The sequence below is a fragment of the Trachemys scripta genome, chromosome 5, assembly GCF_013100865.1.
Source record: "Trachemys scripta elegans isolate TJP31775 chromosome 5, CAS_Tse_1.0, whole genome shotgun sequence".
In the NCBI taxonomy this organism is placed as follows: domain Eukaryota; kingdom Metazoa; phylum Chordata; order Testudines; family Emydidae; genus Trachemys; species Trachemys scripta.
The window spans coordinates 104843181-104869725 of NC_048302.1; the positions used below are offsets into that span (position 1 = coordinate 104843181).

At 37.8% G+C, this 26545-nt stretch overlaps 1 protein-coding gene across 7 annotated transcripts in view; it reads right to left on the bottom strand.

Moving 5' to 3' along the window:
- RBPJ (recombination signal binding protein for immunoglobulin kappa J region) overlaps nt 1-26545 on the bottom strand; it is an 83546-nt gene that overhangs the window by 37346 nt on the left and 19655 nt on the right. The window contains exons 1-2 of one of the 7 annotated variants that reach the window (XM_034771482.1): nt 13746-13814; nt 12540-12598 (exon numbers count right to left, since the gene is read on the bottom strand). The exons of 3 other annotated variants lie outside the window; for them this stretch is intronic. Coding sequence is in view for 2 of the 4 variants with exons in the window: in XM_034771480.1 (XP_034627371.1) it covers nt 13746-13813 (68 nt within the window). In the remaining 2 variants the exon portion in view is untranslated. Of the gene's footprint in view, nt 1-11586; nt 11649-12539; nt 12599-13745; nt 13835-23077; nt 23100-26545 lie in introns of those variants that run through there. 3 more of the 7 variants (XM_034771484.1, XM_034771480.1, XM_034771481.1) reach the window with 3 other exon arrangements.

Consider the following 26545-nt stretch of genomic DNA (forward strand, 5'->3'; position numbering starts at 1 on the left):
CCATACGTCCGGATTTTCCCAGACATGTCCGGCTTTTGGGGGCTCAAATCCCCGTCCGGGGGGAAATCCCCAAAAGCCGTGCATGTCCGGGAAAATCGGGAGGGAGGGAGGGCTCGGCCGGGGCCTCTTTGGCCGGGGCCGGTGCGGGGCCGGGCCGGGGTCGCGGGGTCGGGGGGTGCGCGGGGCCGGGATCCGGGGGGTGCGCCCGGCCGAGCCCTCCCTCCCTCCCGATTTTCCCGGACATGCCCGGCTTTTGGGGATTTTCCCCCCGGACGGGGATTTGAGCCCCCAAAAGCCGGACATGTCCGGGAAAATCCGGACGTATGGTAACCCTAGTGAACGATCTCTAGCCAATGCCATCTGACCAACAGAAGCAGAACCTGAAAGTTGAGTAAGCAGTATGACATTGTGGAGAAGTGTGTTCTCTGTTGCAATGCTACCTATATAGTGCAACTCACTAAGATCACCTGATTAGGGTCCAATGCTGGGTGAGAAAAGTGGATTTCAAATTTTTATATTTATTTATATTCTGACCAGATCAGTTATTAAACTTTCATTTACTTATTTATATTACAGTAGCACTTGCAGACTGCAATCTTGATCAGGATCTTATTGTACAAGAGGCTGTACTATTCAAAGAAAGGAAAAGTTCCTGACCCTAACTAATCACAATCTAAGGCCTTCTCTATACACACACACAAGTTTTTTCTGAGTTAAATCAGTGCAACTCCCTTGCAGAGACTCTCTTATTTCAGTTTAAGAGAGTCTTATGTGGTGTTACTGTGGCTTTAAGAGAATGAACAGAATCTCCAGCGTGTGGGAGCTGACAGTGGGAGGAAGAAGTTGGTTTTAGGTTAGACTGATAGATGGACCTGAGTTAAGATGCTTTGTATATATGTTAGCTATGTAGCTAATAAAAAGAACAGTTAAGGTGCTAGCAATGAAAGATGTTAAAAAACTACCTACAGTAAAAGTTAGAGAATTGAAAAACAAGTTTGATTGAACTAAGATGGATCAATTAAGAATTCCCACATTTCTAAAAATGTCGAGAAATGCTGTGGAAAACTGGAAAAGGTTTCAACAAGTATTTGATGGATTTTTGAGGACATAGGGATCTAATCATAAAGAAGATGAACAAAAGACTGCCATCTTTTTGAATACTGCAGGTACTGAAAGAATTTCATTATATAATTCATTTGAGCTTAATGTTAGAGAACGAGCTCACTATGAGTTTGTCTTAAAAAATGTTAGGAATACCATTTACCAAAAAGAAATGAAACATTCGAAAGATTTCAATTTCACTCAAGAAATCAAAAGTAGGAAGAGACTTCTGCATCACTTTTAACAGATCTAAAGATAAGAAGTCAGAAACGTAATTTCCAAGAATCTATATGAGTCAATGATAAGCAGTCAAATTGTGATGGGTATAACAGATACGAGTGTAAGAAAAAGACTGTTAGAAGAGTCAGATCTAAATCTGGAAAAAGCAGTGAGAATTTGCCAAACTGCTGAATCTAATCAACAATAATTTCACATTTTAGAAAGAAAACAAACCGATGTGAATATACACTTAATAAGAAAAAGTCTATGGCGGAAAACAGTGAAAATATTAAAGTTGAAAAATATGAGCATATGAAAGAATGTTCTAGATATGGAAGAAGACACCAACCTAAACAACATCCAGCATATGGTCAAACCTGTCATATCTGCAAGAAACAAAATTCTTTTGCAAAAGTTTGTAAACATAAAAGTAGAAAAAAAAAATAGAAATATACACTTAGTTCAAAATTCAAAAGTCTCAGTGAAGATGCTGAATAAGGAATTCAGAGTTTATAGTACACATGAAGACAATTTGTTTCTGGGTATTTTGAAACAGCGTCATTCTGTGAACTACAAGAAGGATTGGACAGTACACTATCTACTAATGGTACATTTATTTCATATGTAACAGATACAGGTGCACTAGTTAATATAACTTCAGAAGAAATTATAAAATATCTAAAAGTAAAAACCTGTATTAAATGAACTACACATTTATTTGCAAACTTACAGTGGTGAAAAAATTCTTGTTATAGGTATTTGTGAATTACAAGTCATAGTTAAAGATAATTTAGAAAATATAAGTTTTTTGTAGTAGTTAAGGGACTAGTTATTTTTATTTTAGGTTTAGAAACATGTTTAGCACTAAATCTAATTGGTAGAATTCAAACTATTCAGGATTCTGAAACATTGGAAATATAATATCAATTTACAGAGTTATTCACTAGCATTGGTAAATTAGATACAATGCATAAAATAGTTAAATGAAACAAAGAAACCAATCATATATGCAATTAGAAAAATACCCTTAGCTTTAAGAAATAGGGTACACAAGGAATTGTAAAGGTTAGTTAATTTAAATATAATTAAAAGAGTGTGAGAGCCAGCTGAGTGGGCGAATTCATTAGTAATAGTAGAAAACAAAGATGGATTCTTATGGTTATGTTTAGATTCCAAAGACTTAAATTAATATGTTAAAAGGGAACATTTTAAAATATCTACCAGGGAATAAATATTTGGACAAATATCAGGAACAAAATACTGTACTTTTCTTCTTTAGATGCTTTGAACAGATTTTGGCAAATAGTACTGGAGTAAGAAAGTCAATTGCTATTCACATTTAATACATCTTTTGTATGTTACTGTTTTAAAAGATCACCTTTTGGATTATGTTCAGCTCCAGAGGCATTTCACAAAGCAATACAAAATATTTTTGAAAATATATATGGCACACAAGTGTACACAGATGATATAATAATATGGGGAAGAACTTTCCAAGACACACCTTATATTGGAGTGTCCACACCAGGTAGTTCCACTGATTTAACTAAGTTTCTCAACCTATTTAAATTGGTATAATTTTCTTGTCTAAACAGGGCCTAATTAGATAAGACAAAAAGTATTATCATCCACATTTTACAGATAGCGAACTGAAGCACAGAGAGATTAAGTGAGTTGCCCAAGGCCACACAGATCTGTGGTAGAGCCAGGAATTGATCCCCAATATTCTGAGTCAATCCCAAAACCAACCTCACTTTGTACACTTCCTGATGAAAGTTACAGATTTTGTTGAAACAGATGTGTGACCTTGTACAGGTACTGCCTCTACTTAAAGGAGGTTTTTCTAAGCACATAAAGCTAAAATCAAGCCTGAGAGAACAAACTATTAACTCTCTAAGCTGCTATCTTTTTAAAATACAAATACTTTTGGGGTTGTAGGTGCATGTTTGTTTACTGTAAGCCCAAATTGTGACTGCCTATATTAAATCGAGTTGCTTTTTCTACAACTGTGTTCTCAGTCCCCTGCAGTCCATGGACAGGTGAATGTCATATGGCATTTTTCAAATGGAAAAGAGGATGCTATCCTCTACGTCATGACCAATATTCTTCTCACTACAAACAGGTTCTAACGTCCAAAGCTTTGTATGCACAAATGGTCACAGTCACAGCAATATTAATATATAATTTACTGTCTGCAACATCTTTTGGGATGCCTTATGCTTGGAAAGCAATGTGAACAAATACTGTTTGTATCTAACTGGTAGCAAGGACACATATGCTGCTTAGCAGACTGTTGGTGTTCAGTGAACAACATAAAGGGCTCCATGCACTCAGCAGCACAATGGACCTGAATTCTGCTGCAGGTACTCTTCAGTTCCACAGCAGGTAACACATAACTGCATTGCAATATTAATTATATTAATTTGCTGATTTTTCATAATGTGTAGCGGATGTGAAGTAACATCTTCTTTGGGATCTCTAGATAAGGGCAAAAGTTCCCCAATAAGGCTGAATATTGAGAATCCCTATACAAACACCACTCAACTTCTGGAGACAGTATATGATAGCTAGGTAAAGCTCCACCCCTTATGGGCCCCCGCTGCTGTCACACTTCTAAGGGGGGCTCTGTGCTACTGACACTCCAGTGGGTGTTGGGGTTACTGGTGCAGATGCAATAGTTATTGGTGAGTTATCCTGTGCTGTGTGCTTAGAGCCTCAAAGATTGCCTTGCCTTAACCCATCTCTAAAAACAACAACCGAGGAGTCCTTGTAGCACCTTAGAGACTAACAAATATATTTGGGCATAAGCTTTTCGTGGGCTAAAACCTACTTTATCAGATGCATGGAATGGAAAATACAGTAGGCAGGTATAAATACACAGCACATGAAAAGATGGGAAAATGCTAGTACTGACCCCCCACTTGGTAAGGCAACTCCCTTGTGAGGGGGAGGAAGAAGGAACTGGGTGGTTGGGGGGTTAGACTGGGACTGGTGGGCAAGAAAACTGGGACTGGGAGTCTGGAGGGGTAAGACTAGGACTTGCTGAACAAGGACATGAAGTTTGGGATCAGAATCCTGAAGAGTGATGACTAAGACTGGCTAGGTGAGGAGAACATGAATGGAACTAGGAGTCAGGGTGGGGAGAAGGCAGAACTGGGACAGGTCAGGTTGAAGGGGACACGACAGATGTGGTAATGCTTGGGGGGAATGGGCAGAAGAGACCATGCACACTAGAATACACTTGTCTCCAAAGCCTGGAATGGAACCCAAGATTCTTGATTCTCACCATTCCCTCTCTGCTGTCCGCAACTATCTGTGAAACCGACTGGCAAAGTTTCCCACCCCCTTTGGACCAGTGGTACCCAAAATTTTCCTCCCACGGCCCCCCCTTACCAGTAATGGCATGTGTCCTACACTGCTATGAAAGTTAGCTCAGTATTGAAATAACCCCAGTATATTTACACTTTTCCTTAAATTATACTAAATGAGGATTTCAGGAATTTGAAATGTTATTGTAAACATATCTTCTTCAAAGTGCAACATTAATTGTCCTTAAACCAATATTTAATTTATTCATTTATACTGCTCCAGGTTTAAGAATTAAAATGAATAAAAAATTAAATGGGTATGTTGTAATTACATTCCCCCATGAAACTTTGATATACTACAGAAAATAAATTTTGTCACATGTATGAATTCCAACAAGATTCCTAATTATAATGGTACCACAAATTAGTAGCTTATCGAGGGCAATCTGGACATAACAAAAACGTGAACACCAATGCTTAACTGCTTTTTTCGTTCCCATTCCTGCTATTCTTTATGGTTTATACTCACTTTCATGTCACAGAGCTGGAACAGTACCCCAGTGATGAGATACCATTACCAACATCTATTTTCACTTGTTTTAGCATATCCAGAGTTCCTTGGACCCTCACATGTACAAGTCCTAGTTCTCCAATACATAGATACAGTAAGACTTCCTGAGAGACTAAGACAAATTTCGAACAAATAACTTGCTATGTCTTCCCAGTTCAAGACACAAAGAACGACTCCCATAAAGTTTCCTGCTAATGAACATGGGCTGAAATATACTGTCACTTTATATTTTAGATATTATAATGTGTAGGAAGTTGCATGGTAGAAACCACAAAACAAAATTCACACATGCAGCCTACTAAGCTAATAAGCCCCAATAAATGTCTGATAAAGGCACAGTTAAAAATGAGAAAACAGCCCATCTTACTGGGAAAAAACAAAACAAAACAAAACACAAAATATAACAATGCAGAAACTCTGAAGTAAAATAGAACAAAATGTCTTGTCTTCCCACAAAGGAGCCAGAAACATATTATAGCAAATATCTAGACCTCTTTCTAAAAGATATGCTGTAGGTCGAACAAAGTTAAGGGGCTTGATGCAGAAATTACTGGGTTACTAATTTCTTTGGCCTGTGTTATTAAAGAGATCAAACCAGATTATGCAAATATTTTCTAGTGGCTGTAAAAATCTCTGAATATCCTTGTGAAGAGAATTCAAAAGGAAAAAGCCCTGCTTCCTTCCCAGAAGTAAAGCTGGCCAAAACATGGAAATCCCATTCCATGAAAAATTTGTTGTTTTTTTTTCAAAAGAAAAAAATTGCCCTAAACTAGTACAAAATGTCAAAAAAGCAGAATTACTCACTGGAAATGTTTTTTTTTAAATCCATTTTTGGGAGAACCAAAACTATTTTTTTTGGCCACCTGCCTGGAAAATTCAACTATCTGAACAAGGGTGTGTGTGTGTGCTCTCATCAATTTCATGGGTGGAGGCAGAGCACTGGGGTCTCTGCCACACCAGCCCTCAGGGACAGCTTTTGTCAATTTCACTTGCAGAATGTGAAATTAACGAGAGTCTTCCAGGCAGGCAGTAATTTTGATTTTCCCCAATGAAAAAAAAAAAACCCTGAAATTTTTGGCAAAATTGAAATTTTCTACAAAAATGACATTTTTGTAAGAAAAAAACATGCTGATGAAAAATGTGCAATCAGCTCTACACAGAAAGCATGAAGCAGATGTTCAAAAAGGCACAGAATATGACTGGTACAATTTCTGCCCACAAAATTTTCATCCACAAAATTGAACAGCAGAAAATTTTGCGCTAGCAATTAAACTTCAGGCACAAATCAGATCAAATTAGGGACAAATTAGGTTCAATCAAATTCACTATATAAGCCACTGAATAGTGAAATGAACTCTTGTTTTAACTGTAAAAATCTCAAACCACCGACGCATTAAAACGTGGCTAGTATTGCAGGGATTGTCTATACTACAGAATATCTTTAGAGGATTCAAACAACTTTTCATGAGCCAAAGAGAGATTTTTGCAATATTTCAGACAGATGCTTAGAGATGGCATTACCCTTCAGATTTGGGGTTAGGAGGAAACTTCCCTTGAGAAAAGTTATCCTGTTGCCTAGTGCAAGGTTTCTTGCACCTTCTTCTAAAGCATTTGGCACTGGTGATTGTCAGAAATAAGATACTAGACTTAGATGATTCAATATGACAATTCCTAAATGTGTTTATCAAGTGAGGATTCTCACTCTTTTAGATGTCAATCAATTGCATGGAGTAGGGGACTGATTCCACTCTACTCAGGAGTTACAGAAGGTGAGCCCTGTGAAGTGTGTACTCATTACTGGAGCAAGGCAGCTAAAAGAACGAGACCCTACGTGGAGGACATAGGGATAAAGAAGGTATTGGTTTTTACTGCTAGAGGAGAGTAACGCTTGAAAGACAGAGAACCTTGAACAGGATTCTAGATTTTCATAAAAATTAGTGGAGGAGTTTTGATACACTCTATGGGGGATCAGCAAAGAAGGAAGTAATAGAATTTCTGGCATCTACCAGAGCAGCAAGGGTAAGCAGGAAGGCAACTTCGCAGACTTGGGAGCATGAAAATAGAGCATTTTTTGCTCATTTCTGCAAATGGGTAGTACACCAAGGGAAACCTAAAGGGAAACTATGGGGACTGGCATTCCAATGAACTTTGGGTGACGTTCTGGTTACTGCTTTAGCATACAAGATGACTTTTAATCCTTCATTTAAAAACCAAGTTTCTCAGCTGACAGGTGTGATTATTTTATAAACCATATGACACAAACATTGTCACAGTTAAATCTGAAAAAGTGAAACAATAATAAATAACTTCAGCTTGGTTGAGAGCAGTTGGAGGGAAGTTTCTATTATTACTTTTTTAAAGGAACTAACAAAATCAGTCTGACCACTGTACTTTCATGTTTTCTCTCTCCCCACAACATTTTATAAGTCACTTGTGGGTTTTTTTAGATTGTAAGATCTTTGGACAGGCATCATGTCTTCTTGTATGTTTGTACAGCACCTAGCACAGTGAGGCCTTGATCCTGACTTGGACCTACCAGCGCTACCACAATATAAACAAAACATATTTTTAAAAAGTATATATTGTGTTGCTATGTTGTTCTGAGTCCTGTTCTTGTCTACTGATGACCCTTGTACCCTACATATTCACATTTGCAATGGTAAAATTCACTTTACTAATAGTATTTTTATAAATTTTGCTTAAAGTACTGCTACTGGCACAAGGTTCAATTAAAAAGAAATGCAGAGAATGAAATTCACAGTTGCCTAGTCAGTATTATATTTATGAAACTTGTATGGGAAGTAATATTTTTTTCACCAAATAATTGCCTTGAGCAAAAGCTGCATCTTCTGGAATCTTTATTTTTCAAACAGCCATATTGGGACTCTACTTCTCCTTTACATATTTTGTCTTTCTTCTGGTCTCTCTCAGGTAAAATTTAATTATCACTGAGTAAGAGGAGTGCCATTTTTTTATAAAAATATATAATTACAGAATTACTGAATATGGGAATGCAACAGATGTAATATATATGGATTTTAATAAAGGACAGAGTCCCATGAAATCCTGAAAATATATTCAAATTAGTCTGGATGTGACATCATCATGTGGAATTAAAACTGGCTAATAATAAAGCGCAATGAATCAAACTGAAAAGGAATGGAGGTGTTAGAGAGGGGACTATGTTTTGCCATCAGAGTTCAGCTAGTTATTAAAATATTAGTACTTCTGAAAATAGGAGTATACTCATTAAATTCCTGGTTATACAAAATTGGGAGGGGTTGCAAACACTAGCAAGGATAGACAAATGGTATAATGCAGAAAAAGTTTAACTTGTAGTCAAGTTTTTCTACTTGCAATTCCACACCGAACACATCACTCAACACACATCACTGAAAAAGCAAATATTAAAAACCAATTTCTGCTTAACAAGACTTTTAATTAAATCAAACTTTACATATATCCTGAGTGCAAAAACTGTCTGCAAAACTAAAATAACCTTAACTCTAACCCTATAGAGACATCAGCCTCAAATCTTTTTTTTACTATAGTTCACAATTTGGGCCTGATACTGCAGAAGTTTGCATAGCCAATGCCAATGGTATGCAGATGTGGCCCCCTAAGTTGTTTAATTTTGGATCAAGGACTTTAAGGGCTCTAAGAGGTTTGCATATATAGTTGTCAACATCTTAAATTTGTAAATGCCAATGTATAGTGTAATGACCATAACACTGCCATCCTCCTATGTTCCCTTGGTTATACTTTTCATAAGAACTTGGAAGCAATATGTAAAAACCTTAAATATGGAGTATGATCCAGGCTTCAGAAGCTTAATATCTATATAGTATATATAGATATACACACTATATAGATATATAGTATATAGTATACTAGTTCTGTACTTACAGATGTGCATATACTGGTACTTAACACATCAGTGACTTAGGTGCTAGGGAACCATGGTGACAGGAACCAAAGATAGAAACATGAATCTTAAGCATCTGGGATTTCTCTATCCTGTAATTAAATTAATAATTTGTAAAGTATATATTTTCCTATGTTGTTTAAGGCTGTGAAGATCTACGTGACCGTAAACACTGGTAACATTGCTGTCTGCACATCACCAAAACAACTGTAATCCCCCCATGTAGTGATGTCCTCAGAAACAAAAACAAAATCTCCTAAGAGACAACCTTATCCATTCATGATTTTTTTCCATTCTGTGGGTGCATATTCATGAATGATTTTCATGGATTTAAAACCATTGTGATCATCAAGTCTGACCTCTTGTATAACACCACAATCACTTCTATGAAACTCAGTGTCACAATTGTGTATTTAACCTGAGTTGTTGACTCACAGTTTTCAATATTTGATTGTTGTCAGATGATGTTGATTGAATTGGGTATTTGGTTTGTACTAGACTAGATTTTAGACTAGACACCTGACCCAGGTGTCAAGAAACATCAAATAACATGCAATGTGCTGTTGAGACCCTGATTTGAGATCTGTATTTGAGCAGGTAGCGTTCTGCAGTTTCCCAAAGCTAAAAATCTACCACACATAAAAGCCATGCGCTTCAGGCTTAAAAACAAACAAACTGCCACCAACGCAGTTAAAAAAATGGAAGCAGGTTATTTTTTAGAAGCTATCCCAGGAACTAGGGAGCCAGTTGATATTTGAGATTTGTTGTCACTTAATATGCAAATAAACAAAACCTATTAAGATGCCATATGCCCCAATATGCATATTTTGAATTTTTTTAATTGAAATATTAAGGCATTTCATACTTTATTATTCCAAATGTTGCATGAGACATGGAGCAAAAGGATAATTGACAATCAAGTGCTTTGACACTCAATTAAATGTTCATTGGTATTACAATTTGTTAGAATTTTCTAAAATTCAGGGAATAGAAGGCACCTTCAATAGAAAAATCCTAGTTTCTAAAAAGGAAAATGTAAGTTGAATAACCAGAAAAATTTTAATATTATTATACTATAGAGGAGCTTCCCTAAGGGATATGGTGGAAGCTACATTGATAGGGACATCTGATGCTAAACTGGACAAAATACCAGAAACATGTATTACTTTAGGGAACAATCCTGCACTGAGAAAGAGAGAGACTAGATTATTTGATGGGTCTTTTCTCTCTAATTTCTATGATTCCATAAATCAATTCTTTAGAATTTTTAAGTGCACTGGCTGCTCTCATCCCCAACCTTCCCTCTTAAGTTAACTTTTACTGATTATCAGAACTTTAGAGGCCATTGCAGCCTAAGTTAATAAAAGCTGTGAAAGTTTCCAACTCCTGCTTATTAGTCTGGGTAACCTCTGAGGGAAAGGAATCTTAAAATTCCTCAGCTTGCTCACATCCTAAACATTTTAGGATGCCCTTTGCTGCTTCCTCTCACTTAAATATGGCTTCAAAAGTTGTCTCTGTGTCATTTCCTCAATAAAAATGCTGCTGGAGCAGCAGCTCAGTTCTATGCAGAAACCACAGAAAATTATGCAGATCCACTGTACCACAGTAATGAATATTTTTAAAAGGGCTCATTTGTTTAAAATGCTCGGTAGAGTCTCTGCAAAATGAAAAGTTTTCTTTTCACAAAATGCCTGCTTATGCTGACAGACAGCCTGATAAAATAAACGGTGTTGCAAAGGTACTTTGCATCTGAAGAATTGGCACTGTTCTTGGAAAAAATGATCTTGCTGCCCTAGCCCCTGCCAGTACAATTATATCATAAGCACAGCCTTTAGGGTCTGGGTCTGTCAGTCAACACAAATCTAAGAGTTCACAAGGTCACCCCTCCTGCCTCAGCCCATGCAAGGTATGCGCATACCCTGATAAAATCGCTTTCAGCCACCATGACACTGCAGACATTTATTATTTATATGCTGCAAGCATTTAGAGGCTGCGATCTGGATTGGGGCCCCACTGCTCTAGTAGTCATATAAACACATTTAGCAACAGTCAAGACAAACGATAACAAAGGCACGTCATTAGTTAGCCTCAGCCACTTTTAAAATGAACTGCAACATCTGCACCCACGCTCATACTGCAGCTAGCTTGCTTCATTACTGCTGACCTGAAATACACTCTTTGCTGCCCAAGCTACAGAAACAGATACAAGAATTAAAAAACTGCACCAACCTAATGGTATCTGAGTAACTGAAAGTGAATAAAGGCATGACATCTCCTACCCCTGTGCTCCAATGTCACTTCAGCTGCTCTTCCCCCTTTGGAGGAGGAGTGCTGGACGGCCTAACTTCAACATGATTCTTTGGGAAGTCCAGAAGTAAAAGAATAAAACAGTCCCTCCTCCCCCCCAAATCAATATACAGAAAATTCCTCAACTGTCCTTCAAAACTTTCTTAAAAACCCACCTGTTCCATGATGAATTCCACTGACCATGCACCATTATATCTTTGTATGGCATGGTCCTGTAGTATACCAGACTATGTTCACAGACGGCAAGTCCTCAAAACAGAGAACGTGCTACTTGTTTGAAACAAGTCTCCTATTGTACAGCACTATACACACTTTTGGCACTATACCAAATAAAGCTCACATAAATACAAGAGGAGAGCGCTGGTTCACTTAGTCACGCCCTCTCACTGGAAATCACTTGTTCAATTAGAAACTCTCTCTCTCCCTTTTCTTACCCTCTTTCATCCTCCCACCATTCTTTCATCGCTGTCTTCTCTCTTTTCCAATCCCCACAGAAAGAAAACAGAGGCAGCCACAGTTGCAATGCTGCATTGTTGTTCTGTTTTAATAAGTAGGTTAACTTTTAAACAGTTTACAAGAGTAAACAAGCTCACTTATACAAAAGTGTCATTTTGCATTTGGAAGAAAAACTCAGCTAGTAAGTTATCACAACTTTGCTACCTAATTCCAAGGAACACAAGCTACAGTCCAACCTAAAGCGGTTAGCATTTTAATCCAACTAAAACTCATGCAATTCTGCCACAAGGATAAATAAAGAAACCAAGAAAGCCAGTATGATAACTTGTCTAAGGACAACAATGTGCCTGACCATAAATCTGAAGATACTTTTCATGTATTCAAATGGTACCGTAGTTTTCTGCTGTTATAGGCTGCACTATTCTAATTATCTCAAATCTATGAAAGGTTAATATAAAATGAATATAAATACAAAAAAACAGAATGCAATGAAAACCAGAATTTAACATGTTTATTCTAACACGCTATAAAAGGAGTAATTTTTAAAGATACCTTTTTATCAGAAATGCTACTGCATTTTGTATTAACCCCTCATGAATTAATAAGGCTGACTGAAAAGCTCAGTGCAAACTGCAGACTTTCAGACACTTACCTCAGCAACTGAAAGAGATATCAGCTTGAAAAATCAGCATGCCAACAGAATCTCAGTCCCTAAAACACAATATAATTTGGCTCAGCTATTGTGATTACACTGGGAATGTTCAATGTAAGGCTCTAGTCTGAAATATCTTTATCCACCAAAAAAGGGACGAAATAGAAATAGCAAGAGGTAAAATGTATACAAATAGTTCAGAAAATTAGCCATTGAAATGATCAGTGAATTTAACAGTTGGTCATACTCTGGAGTGATATCATAGTGTTACGTATTTAATGGATCTCAATGACTGCTACCTAATTTGCTCAACTTACAAGTTGATGTTTTTTCTAACTGCCAGCCCTGTAAACTTCCTCTGGGACCTCAAAGTCATGTTCTGTTCTCTCTTGAGGCCTGGTCCACATTTAAAAAGTTAGGTTGACATAGTTACAGTACTCAGGGGTGTGAAAAATTTACACTCCTGAACGCTGTAGCTATGCTGACCTAATCACCAGTGTAGATAGATCAATAGAAGAATGCTTCCATTAACCTAGCTACTTGGAGTGGTCGAAAAACCCCTTCCATCGCTGTAGGAACAGTCTATACTACATCACCTAAGTGGAATAGCAGTGCTACTGTACCACCTATAATGTAGATATGGCCTGATCCACATATCACAATCAGTAAGAGATTTTGCAAGTGAATTTAGTTATTTCTCAGAAAATAATCCTGCTCACTCTCCCAAAGCTGTACTAACTCTACAGTGCTAACTGGAGTAAAAACTTATTTTTCAGACGATGAAACTGTGAATATAAAGAAGAAGCAGACAGACTGAGTCAGAAGGACCATTTTTTACAGTCGTTTTCTGACCAAAACTGCATAGTGGAGTTCAGACTATAGCAGCAGTTTCTAAATTGCAGTAGGAGTTAATTTAAATTAAATAAACCTTCTCAATATATTATGTGTTTGCTCCTGTTGCTATACTACTAAAGAGTCATAAACAGACAGAAGTTAGAAATGAAAGAGACCTACTATTAGGCTATTTAGGCAACTTTCCTGCCAGTGTGGGATTGGTTGTTCTCTACAGTGTAATATGAGGTTTTGTTCTATCTTGTTTTCAATGTCCGAACCACTCCTGTTTTCACAGGACAGAGGTTCCTGTTCTTAACTATACCTTCCATCCCTGAAGTGGAAGACAGTAATAGACTTTAATCTTATACTCACATGGAAGGTGTCTCGTACGAATCACACAAAATCCTGAGCCATAATGAATTTCTTTTAACTGCCATCATTCCATGCAATGCCAGCACTACACACTATGAAGAGAAACTATGAATGACCCAACAAGGAAGTGGTAAAGGACTAAACTGAGCTTGCAATAGTGTCATTACCAAGGAGGAAGGCTTTTGCAAGACTAAACCAATCTTGCTAACCTTAAAAGGACTTTTTTTTTTTTCCTGAGCATTTCTGACCCTCTTAAACAATCTTTTAGGCTCTGGATCAGGATGCTCACAATCCACTTTTGAGAGACTTCTACCCACTGCTCAACTAAGTAGGAAAGGGTGATCATTCTTTTGTGCTCTTATGCTTACCTACGCCCCACAACAGGGAATTTCATCACCACTACTGCAACCACTACTTCCCTACCAACGGATCAGTTACAGCAAACAAAATAAAATACAGTTATTGCTACAATTTCAAAGAAAGAGAAGACAGAGAATCTTAGCAGCATCTCAAAAGAGAGACTTAACATTTGAAGGAAACAAAAAATTTGTTCGATATTTCCACACAGTCTCTCACAACAGAGCTGGAGAAGGTGAGGGAGAGCTTTCCAAGAAGAAAGTAGCTACAAGTTTGCTATAAATCTTAGATTGGTGTTGCAAAAAAACGAAAAACAAAAAAATGATCAATTGTTAACTAAGGCCATTTCTATGGGTGCTTCAGCAGCACTGCTATAGCACCACAGCTATGTCGCTGTAGCACTGTAATGCAGATACTTGCTATAGCAATGGAAGGGGGTTTTCCACAGATTTAGGTAATCCACCTCCCCATGAGGCAGTAACTAGGTCAATGGAAGAACACATCAGGAGTTAGGTCAGCTGAACATGTGAATTTTTCACATTTGAGTGCTGTAGCTATGGTCAGCCTAACAGTAAGTGTAGACCAGGCCTAAGATTAACAAGAACAATGAATCTGCAGCTTTTAAGCAAGTGTCTTGTAGGAGTAAAATCTGGATAATAAAGTTTTATTCTGCTAGAAGTTAGGAGTACTTTAGCTGTATTGTTTCAGTGTGTTGGTGACTTGCCTGACTAGACTCTGTTTTGCTGCTTTCCTCCCAACTTTGGACAGACATTTAAAATATATGGGGATTACAGAACACAAAGCTATGTGGCAGTGAAATGTGTTAACCCTTGTGATATTTACACATAGTGTAATAACGTTATATTGTTTGAATATAACTTGGAGCTAAAGTATCATTTGTCTATCTCGCATTTGTATTGAAATACTAAAACAATAACAAATAAAGTTCTGCACTTTAAAGAAGGCAGAACTAGTCTACTAAAGACAACCTCAAAAAAGGGCAGTGACATCCCAGGTATAATATCTAGAAAACTTGAGAATATGTGAAAATATGATTATATAACTGATTACCCTTGCAAGTATAGTGAAGTCTTAAATTCTCTCTGTGACGGAGGTAAAATTAAACTATCAAGGTGGAAATACAACTCTATTTTTTACAGTAACTTCCTGAGAGAGTTCCTCCCCACCCCCTTGCAAGAGCCAGTACTGCAAACTCAAACTGAAATTTCAAAGACAAGCTGTGTTCCTTCTGGCTCATCCATCATTAAATTTAATAAAGATCTTGCAGCTGGAATTTAATTAACAATTCTGTTTATGATGCATGAGCCAAAGCAGAATCTAGATCATTCTCCTATAGGTGTGGTAAATAGTTTCAAATATTTTTGTCACCAAGATAAGATAGATAGAGAGACTGACTACACTGAGAGAGCACAACCGTTGAATATGAAGGTGTCATTTTCATACACTGTCACTCTTCTGACTATAACCATATGTGAAAGGACACCAAACCCTCTGCAAGTGAAAGCAAGAGGGACATGACATTCTTTCTACCTAGAATTCTTCAAAAGTAGAACCATTTAATAAAATAATCAACTTCAACTTAGTAGTCAATCAATAATTCTGCTTTTCCCCAATCGAAATAGCTAGGACCAAAACACCTCTTTAAAAATAAAAAAATGAAATTTGAACAGGCTACTCTATTTACATATAATTTTCTAAAGTTTCAGTGGAAGGACCAAGAAGACGGTGTTTGGGAGGGATATTATGACCGTTTTAGAATCATTGCCCTAAGTAACTTTTGGAACCCTCTTACCTTCCCCTACCATGCTGTAGGTAAGGACATAAAACAAAAAAAACACTTCCCAGCAGAAATAAAAATCTTACTACCATTGATAACCAACATGTGGGGAGTGGGTTTACTCAGAAAATTATCCTGAAGAAAGACTTCAGCCTTATCCCAATCTTTTCTATTTCCCTGACAAACTGACACAAGAAAAAAAACCTGACACTCCAAAATCAACCTGTCTGGTACTATGTGGGTGCTTGAAAGGCAAGCCCTTGAAACCATGTAGTAAAATAATCAGATACCAGTGAGGAAAGCTCTATTACAAAAGAAAGCTTCTGTGTACCACATGAGGCTGTGTGCATAACCAACAATAGAGGGGAAGAGGACATTCAAAAAAATTGTTTTCTTTCAATTCTGTTTGTAACCCCTCTACTCCCTACCCCACCACACAATTTTTGGGCCAGAGAGTCAGACTCTTCATTTTGTGTTTGAGAACCTTTTTGATGCAAGTGGGTGTACGATGTTTATATCTCCCTCTCCCTTTTACTTCATGTCTCCCCCTTCAAGGGCATCACATTAAACTTCCCTTCCACCAAGGAATGGTTGCAGCTACCTCTACTACTTAGTAAAGCCATTAATGCAGTAAGAAAGGATCGCTAGAGTGATAAAAGATGTTCCAAGGGAGAGAGTGCTCCACCTGTTGGTCCTGAATTCAGAAAATGACAGATTATAACCATCAACAGTATTTAGGCAGAGGATGAAATCAAGCCATAATAAACTCGTTGGTAGTTATTCATTGGGGCCATTTCCTAACTTCCCTAAAAGCATTTTCTTCTTCACTAGACAAAAGCAATGTGAGGAAATGTGTGAATGCACAAGTTTTGCCAGTCTGCTTTCTGTGTGTTTTAATGAAATCATGTTTAGTAACAGTAAGTTTTACAAAATTATAGGGTTTCTTAGATTTCAAAGTGATCAATTACATCACCCAAGACATACGTGGTTACAAAACGTTCAATTGAATGTCATGGCCTAGAATTAATCTTAAATAAGCAATACTATGAGACAATATACCCAACAACACACCATCCCATGAATATACAAACATCAGCAGTGCATACACATGTTGGAAAAAAGATGATAATGTTGAAAATTGAGAAGAGAGTTACCAACTTTTTTCTGTGTATTATGGCAGCCAAGTAATTTTTATGTTTTAAAAGGTCATAATTTTATGAACAATTAAAATAATTTAAAATGGCTTAAAAGTTTCATTATTTTGTTAAATTAATCTCCAGGCAAAACTAAGCCATTGCTTTCTACTCTGGCTATTTCCTAAGTGAAATCACTTCATAGAATTGAGTCTGCCCTCTGCAGAAAAGGGTTAGCAACAACTGACATATAATTTGTGTTATCAATTATTTTTGTGGAGAAAAATCAGACATTTACATTTTCTAAATAGCAAAAAGATTTTTAAAGTTGAATATCTGATGCTAGATGTTTTATTAACCACTTATTAAGGATTGCTGAACATACAGGGTCAGAGGAAGCTATGGTACATGGCTGATACAAGGATTCATTGGGAAAGAATTCTGGAATTGCCACTTCCCACATGATGATAGAGAGTAGATGGTCTCTCCAAGAAACAGCATTGAAGAAGGCAACTTCAACAGATGCACTGAACTGGAGCCAACAACACAGCTTACCAGGTGGGAGACCTTAGATCGTCCATGAAAAAAGTGTGGAGTTGCCGCAAAGATTCTTCTAGAGCTAAGACAGATGGACAGAAATAGTCACAACTTAAACATCAGGGGATAATCTGTTTATCTGAGAAATTAAAGTTCAGATATTAGATTCTAGTGTCTTCCTTCAGGGTATCAATCTTTCATTGGAAATATGGATAATGTGATGTGTGCTATTGTAACCCACAAACCTTCTGGGTGCGTTGTTCTGTCTCATCTAGTGGCACCAAGACCACTTAAAGAAAGAGATAAAATGAGTCTGCTCTACAGCCTTAGCTAACAGCCAGTTGGCTTTTAGCTCATGCGGTAGAGGCTCACGCACTAAGCTCCAGAAGTCCCAGGTTTGATCTGGTCCGCCGACAACCGGGGTCTGTCAGCGTTACACTATGATAATGGCATGAAGAAGAGCCATGGTTACACCAAGAAAAGACTGTCTTATCTAAATCACAAGGGAAACCCTCTGTAGTCAACAAGTAATGCTGAAAAATTACTCTCTAGATTGATGATGAAAAAGAATTCAGAATGTCCATTTTAAACGGTTTTAATTAGACTCAGACTTTAAGGTCAGAAAGGATCATTGTGATCTAGTCTGGCCTCCTGCATATTGCCGGCCACAGAACCTCATCCACTCCTGAAACAGACCCCAAGCCTCTGGCTGAGTTACAGAAGTCCTCAAATCAGATTTAAGAACTTCAAGTTACAAAGAATTCACCATTTACACTAATTTAAACCCGCAAGTGACTCGTGTCCCATGCTACAAAAGAAGGCGAAAACCCCCTTGGATCTCTGCCAATCTGTCCCTGGGGAAAATTCCTTCCTGACCCCAAATATGGCGATCAAATAAAAGGAAGTATTTCTTCACACAACACACAGTCAACCTGTGGAACTCTTTGCCAGAGTATGTTGTAAAGGCCAAGACCATAACAGGGTTCAAAAAAGAACTAAATTCATGGATGATAGGTCCATCAACTGCTATTAGTCAGGATGGACAGGAATGTGTCCCTAGCCTCTGTTTGCCAGAAGCTGGGAATGAGAGACAGGGGATGGATCACTTGATAATTACCTGTTTTGTTCATTCCCTCTGGGGCACCTGGCACTGGCCACTGTCGGAAGACAGGATACTGGGCTACATGGACCTTTGGTCTGACCCAGTAGGGCCATTCTTATGAGCCCTGAGCATGTGCGCAAGATACCTAGCAAAGATTCTCTGTAGTAACTCAGGTACCTCCCCATCTAGTGTCATGTCTCCAGCAGTTGGGGATTTATGCTACTGGCAGTCGACAATGGACCACATACCAGTGTAGGCAATCTCATCATACCATCCCTTCCATAAACTTATCAAGCTCAGCCAGTTAGGTTTTTAACCCCCACTGCTCCCCTTGGAAGGCTGTTCCAGAACTTTACTTCTCTGATGGTTAGAAACCTTTGCCTAATTTCACTGGCCAACACTTATTGATGGCCAGTTTATAGTCACTTGTTCTTGTGTCTACACTGGTGCTGAATTTAAATATCTCCTCTCTCTCTCTCTCTCTCTCTCTCGTATTTATCCCTCTGATTTTCTTTATTTAGGTGAAAAGAACAGGAGTACTTGTGGCACCTTAGAGACTAACGAATTTATCATATGCATCTGAAGAAGTGGGCTGTAGCCCATGAAAGCTTATGCTCTAATAAATTTGTTAGTCTCTAAGGTGCCACAAGTACTCCTGTTCTTTTTGCGGATTCAGACTAACACGGCTGCTACTCTGAAACCTTTATTTAGGTGACTCTTGGCAATTTTAAACCCCTTTTGTAAGAAAACAAGGATATGTAGTTGGATATAACATCAAGGCTTCATCTTACATGGCTTTTCAGTTTGCCATGATACACATGGTATCCCTCTCATAATATGAACATATACTGCTCACCCACGCCTAACTAAGGGCAATTCCTTGTCCAACCGTAGGGTTATAAATAGAGGATTTTCCAGAATTCTAAGTTATTAAGTACGTATCACAACTTAATTCTAAAATTACACACAATTCTAGAGTCCCTGCCTGAAATGGACTCATACAAACTGAAGAAAAAAAAATTATGGGATGAATACTAACTTTATCTTAAAGTTTCTTAGAGCAGGGACCAACTGCATACTAATCCGGAGAATGTCTAATAGAAAACTGGCAATTTAATAATACACAGGGAAATATTTTGTGTGTGTGAGAGAGATATTTAATTTTGTCTTTCCCTAGTGATTTTCAAGATGCTGTTATTAATTTATAGGTACTACTCTTTGAGTAGATGATGTCACTGTGTGGGGGTGTAGAAAGAGCTGCAAGACTGTCTGTGATGGGGGAAGTGAGGGGTGGGGGACAGGTTCGGAAGCTTGAGGTACTTTTCACTTCTGTTTTGTACTTTTTCATGTACACAGGAAATTCCCTCCGTGGGAGGGAAGACCAACTTCCTAATGCAAACATAAGAATGAGAATTTAAATAAAGGAGAGTTAAAAATTTTCCAGGTTTGCACACCTGACCGTCTGCAAGGACACTAACAGAATGCCAATTCTGTAGTACCTATGATGATGAAGCACCAGCCATGGAGATGGACGGCGGGACAGAGATCACTTGATCATTACCTGTTAGGTCCACGCCCTCTGGGGCACCTGGCATTGGCCACTGTCGGTAGACAGGATACTGGGCTGGATGGACTTTTGGTCTGACCCAGTACGGCCATTCTTATGTTTTATGTTCCTCATGTTCTTTGGAGACACCTGAGGGAAGAGGTTCTCCTGTGGAGGAAACACAGAAGGACTAAGGAGATGACAGGTCTGGGAAGCTAGCCTAGGAGGCAGGTGGACAAAGAACGAGAGAAGAAAATTCTATGGACTCTGTTACAAACCTTGGGGATGGGGGGGAGGGAGCAGGGGAAGGTAGGGGAACTGGGGAGGACAGAAATGATTTTAAGCTAAATACCCAAAAGCAGTCAAGTCCCAGGAGCAAAGCTGAGACTAACAGAGTAAAGAAAAAGGCTATGGACAAAGGTAACATAAAGAACTGGTGATGTAAACTAAGTGCTAGCTTTCTTTTCCAGGGCCCGGGGTCTGGGCTTCCAATACCGGGTGTGAGCAAGATTGCTCAGACCCTTGAAAAACCGTTATGACCCAAAGAGGACAAAGACTGGCTTCTTTATGGAGCTATTGCTTGTTTTGGATTTTTGTATACCACAGAAGATGAATTTTCTTAATTTAAATCAAAGGTCTAAATTAACAGCACGACAGATTCCAAGGAAGTAGCACTATTGTGTCACACACTTATAGGACTATCTTCCTGGAGTTAACTTTTAGAAATAAGTGTCATACATGACAAATGTATGACACTTACAATAATGGAAGTGGATTCTATCAGAAAGAGAAGATATCATATCAAAGCACTGCAACAAATTAATTCTTTCATACTGTGGCTAGAATAGCTCATATTCAAAAAGTTAATGTAACAAGAATGCAATATTTTTTCATATTGTGGCTGGAATAGCACATGTTCAAAAGTTTAATGTAACAAAAGAACCATTATGGTTTTAAATAGCAGGTTTTCAATGCTGTCCTAACCACAGATACAGTCACAAGAAAACTCCTTCTGCATAGTAAATGATTTTAAAATTTAAGTCAAGTATTTTATTTTAGGCACTAATTAGCTATAAATTTCAGCATTCAGAAATGCTGGTTTTTTTATTTTCAGCAGGTCAAAACACTATCTTAATCCTCCCTCCTCCAGAGAAGTTTCATTCCCTTGTAAACGTGCCACTATAAAAAAAGTTTAAGAAGATGTCCTGCTGTTTTTTTTAGTCTTTATTCTAATAGGGTCTCTATAAAACCACAAGCATTTACTGTGAATGCTTGCGCAACAGAAGACCTACAACAGCTATGCAACTGTGTCCTAACCTAGTAATTAGTATCCTGCAGAGTAGAAAATGTAGTGAAAATATTTTTTTAAAAATAGTTTATAGTGCCAGTCAGTCACACTACACTTACTTATATACTGTAAAGAATTCTATTTTACATACATTTTAAAAAATGAAAATAAGTTCTTCCTAGCTGGTTCACAAACTCAATGGACTAAAAACAAACAAGGTATCAGGGTGGGGGGGTGTTTCAAAGGCACAAACGACAGTTAAGCACTCAACTCATTAGACAGCCATAGCTTCCCACACACTTTTAAAACTATGAAAGAACAACAAAATTTGAGGGGAGAGAGAAAGCCAAAAGAAACTAAGAAAGAAAAATTCCCCTATAATGAAGCTCTTACTCTCTGTTCCTCTCCTGCCCATTTCCCTTCCCTCAACTAGCTGCACCCTGAATTTTTAGCTCTCTTTCATTCCCTTCTCTTTATTTCAGTCTCATCTTTTTTTCTTCCCCAAAGGGTATTTGGAATCTCCCACCACTCTAATCTGACTTACTCAAAACAAGAATGGCTAAATGTCAATGATTTTTTTGGGGGGGAGGGAAAGAGACTTTTTATTTAAATTGGATTTTTTTCCCATTTAAATCGATCTTTGATATTATTTAAATAACAAGGTTTTCTTTTTAAAATGAAACCGGTTTACAATGAAATCTGAATTAAATACAAAAAATGTTATTGGCCTAACCTTATAATAATCTCTTAAAACAGGGGTTCTCAACCAGGGATACGCAAACCTCTGGGGCATGCAGAGGTCTTCCAGGTGATACATCAACTCATCTAGATATTTGCCTAGTTTTACAACAGTCTACATGAAAAGCACTAGCTAAGTCAGTACAAACTAAAAGTTCATACAATGATTTCTTTATATCGTTCTATATACTATATCAGTGTTTCTCAACCAGGGGGTCATGATTTGTTTTATAATTATATGGCAAAAATGAGAAAGTAAGCAATTTTTCAGCAACAGTATGCTTGACACTTTTGTATTTTTATATCTGATTTTGTAAGCTACTACTTTTTAAGTGAGGTGAAACTTGGGGGTATGCAAGACAAATCAGCCTCCTGAAAGGGGAACAGTAGTCTGGAAATGTTGAGAACCACTTAAAACACTTAAATAAAAAATAAATATGTTGAATCCATGAGTGTCTATCAAAAACTGAGTTTTTCCTATATAAAGAAACAATTGGGGGGAAAACATCTAACTTTTGAGGTCAGGCTTTATAAATATGGCACAGTAGGTCTTGTACTGTATTTAGGGTTTGATACTGTGGAGGACCCAGGGGTTCTGCTAATGACTGCAAGAAACTGGCAAAGTCATCATAAATGTTGGGACAAGGCCCCTGACTCCAGGAGACACCATTATTTATCTCATCAGGATCATTCATTAAGCCCACCTGAGGGGTATTTTACTCCTATTTTACAGCTTCTCAATACCTGAGCTCCAATTGGCTCAGTTCTTAAATCATGACTATTTATGACTCCACCCACCATGTATACTCGCTGGCTCACAGGAAAACACTTACCTGCCCAGTAACTACCAGCCTGTTTCTGGATGGTCCTGGGCACTTCAAGTAAATGGTCTTGCTCTATTTTCCTTGCATGTGTGCATAGAGATACAAACACACAGAAATCAATTAATTTCTCAACCTCCTCCTTCTCTCTCCAAAAAGATAAAATATTACAGTGCAAAAGGCATGTGGGTTACACAAGAAGAAGTCTTGGACCATTAGTTGGGAGTGGGGTGCGGCAAAGAAGTTATGTTACAAGGGAGAAGGAGCAGAGTGTGCAACCAGAAAGAAGCAACTCTGGTGTCAAAGCAAGACACTTGGAAGAAGGGACAAAATTCTTCAGAGAGCAGTCTCTACTGTTGATTTTAACACTGGGGAACTGAAGGGAAAAAATCCTACCATGGCTGCAGGTTACAAAACAGACCCTCTTTGGGAGTATTTTCAAGAAATTTCTGTATCTCAGGTAAAACAAAGAAATACATCCCAATGTAAACAGGGCAACAAAGATGCAAAACCTGGTTGTCAAAATGAAAAATTATGAAAAAATGTTCCTCAGAAGTCAATGACTAGGAAGATGTGGCTGTGGACATATGCCTGAACAACTTGGATCAACTGGTTAGTAAACTTTTTTTTGTACAATTCTTATGGACTGCCTACCATGTGGATTACTTATGAATTTCAAAATGTTCAAAATAATTGGTATGTTAGTTTGTTGTTGGAGTACTTATCAATTAAATTTTTACTGTTACTGTTGGACTTCTGAAATGATTTTTTTATTGCCCAATACAATCAAACAGACTAGGTGAGGATTTCCTCTTTAAAAAGTAAAATTTTATTAGGCATTATTAATTTTAACATTTTCCCTCCCAAAATGTTTGGTATGTTGCTAGAGATCATGATTTAAACTGATTTAGCTAACCGTATGATTTATTATTTTCCTTATGAAACTGGTTTTAGCAAACAAGAATGGCCATACTGGGTCAGACCAAAGGTCTATCTAGACCTGTATCCTGTCTTCGGACAGTGGCCAATGCCAAGTGCCCCAGAGGGAATGAACAGAATAGGTAATCCTCAAGTGACCCATCCCCTGTCGCCCATTCCCAGCATCTGGCAAACAGGAGAGGGACACTATGCTTGCCCATCCTGGCTAATATCCATTTATGGACCTATCCTCCACGAACTTATCTAATTCTTTTTTGAACCCTGTTACACTCTTGGCCTTCACAATGTCCTCTGACAAAGAGTTCCACAGGTTGACTGTGCATTGTGTGAAGAAATACTTCGCTTTGTTTCTTTTAAGCCTGCTACCTATTAATTTCCTTTGGTGACCCCTAGATTTTGTGTTATGAGAAGGAGTAAATAACACTTCCTTATTTACTTTCTCCACACGATTCATGATTTTATAGACCTTTATCATATTCCCCCTTAGTCGTCTCTCTTCCAAGCTGAAAATCCCAGTCTTATTAATCTCTCCTCATATGGAAGCTGTTCCATACCCCTAATCATTTTTGTTGCCCTTTTCTGAACCAATTCCAATATATCTTTTTTGAGATGGTGCAACCACATCTACACACAGTGTTCAAGATGTGGGCATACCATGGATTTATATAGAGGCAATATGATATTTTCGGTCTTATTATCTATCCCTTTCTTAAGGATTCCCAACATTCTGTTCACTTTTTTGACTGCCGCTGTACACTGAGTGGATGTTCAGAGAACTATCCACAATGACTTCAAGATCTTTTTTTTGCATGGTAACAGCTAATTTAGACACCATCATTTTATATGTATAGTTGGGATTATGTTTTCCAATGTGCATCATCTGCCATTTTGTTGTCCAGTCACCCAGTTTTGTGAAATCCCTGTGTAGCTCTTCGCAGTCTGCCTGGGACTTAACTATCTTGAGTTGTTTTGAATCATCTGCTAATTTTGCCACCTCAATGTTTGCTCCTTATTCCAGATCATTTATGAACATACTGAATAGGACTGGTCTCAGTACAGACTCCTGGAGGACATCACTATTTACCTCTCTCCATTCTGAAAACTGACCATTTATACCTACCCTTTGTTTCCTATCTTTTAACCAGTTAACAATCCATGAGAAGACCTTCCCTCTTATCCTATGGCAGCTTACACTGCTTAAGAGCCTTTGGTGAGGGGCCTTGTCAAAGGCTTTCTGAAAACCTAAGTACACTATATTCACTGGATCCTCCTTGTCCACATGCTTGTTGACCCCCCTTAAAAGAATTCTAGTAGATTGGTGAGGCATGATTTCCCTTTACAAAAACCATGTTGACTTTCCCCCCAATAAATTATGTTCATCTATGTGTCTGACAATTTTGTTCTTTACTATAGTTTCAACAAGTTTGCCCGGTACTGAAGGCAGGCTTACCGGCCTGTAATTGCCAGGATCACCTCTGGAACCCTTTTTAAAAATTGGCATCACATTAGCTATCCTCCAGTCATTTGGTACAGAAGCGGATTTAAATGATAGGTTACAAATTGCAGTTAGTTCTGCAATTACACATCTGAGTTCCTTCAGAACTCTTGGGTGAATACCATCTGGTCCTGGTGACTTATTACTGTTTAGTTTATTGATTTGTTCTAAAACCTCCTCTAATGATACCTCAATCTGGGACAGTTTCTCAGATTTGTCACCTAAAAAGAATGGCTCAGGTTTGGGAATCTCCCTCACATCCTTAGCCGTGAAGACTGATACAAAGAATTCATTTAGTTTCTCCACAATGGCCTTATTGTCCTTGAGTGCTCTTTTAGCATCTCAGTCATCCAGTGGCCCCACTGGTTGTTTAGCAGGCTTCCTGCTTCTGACGTACTTAAAAAAAAAAATTTGCTATTTCTTTTGAGTCTTTGGCTAGTTGTTCTTCAAATTCTTTTTTGGCCTTTCTAATTATATTTTTACACTTCATTTGCCAGAGTTTATGCTCCTTTCTATTTTCTTCACTAGAATTTAACTTCCACTTTTTAAAGGATGCCTTTTTGTCTCTCACCGCTTCTTTTATTTAGAATAAATTATACCATTTCAACAGTGGTACAAACAGCTACAGTAGGAGGAATCTTTCATTTCCAATCTCATTTTTTTTAAAGCAGAAATGCACTGAGTAATAGTGAGCGAGAGTGATATTTTTACCATTTTATGCCAGGGTCCACTTTAGACATAAGGGGTTATGAATGTCCGTCATCTACTGTGTCTACAACTTCAGTCATTTACTGATACCAACAATGCTGCAACTAAATATACTTTGGACAGTAAATTACCTGTATCAAAAAAGAACATTCTTCATCATCCAATAAAGCCATGTATGAGTTCACAATCAGGACTAGCAAATTCCAGCAAGATAAAAAGATTGCTTATTTCTTTTATCACACAAAATTCTCTCTTTCACGTCATTCAGAATAAATATTTCATTGACATGGTTCAATCATTATGATCAGGCTATGCTCCACCTAGCAGAACAGACATCA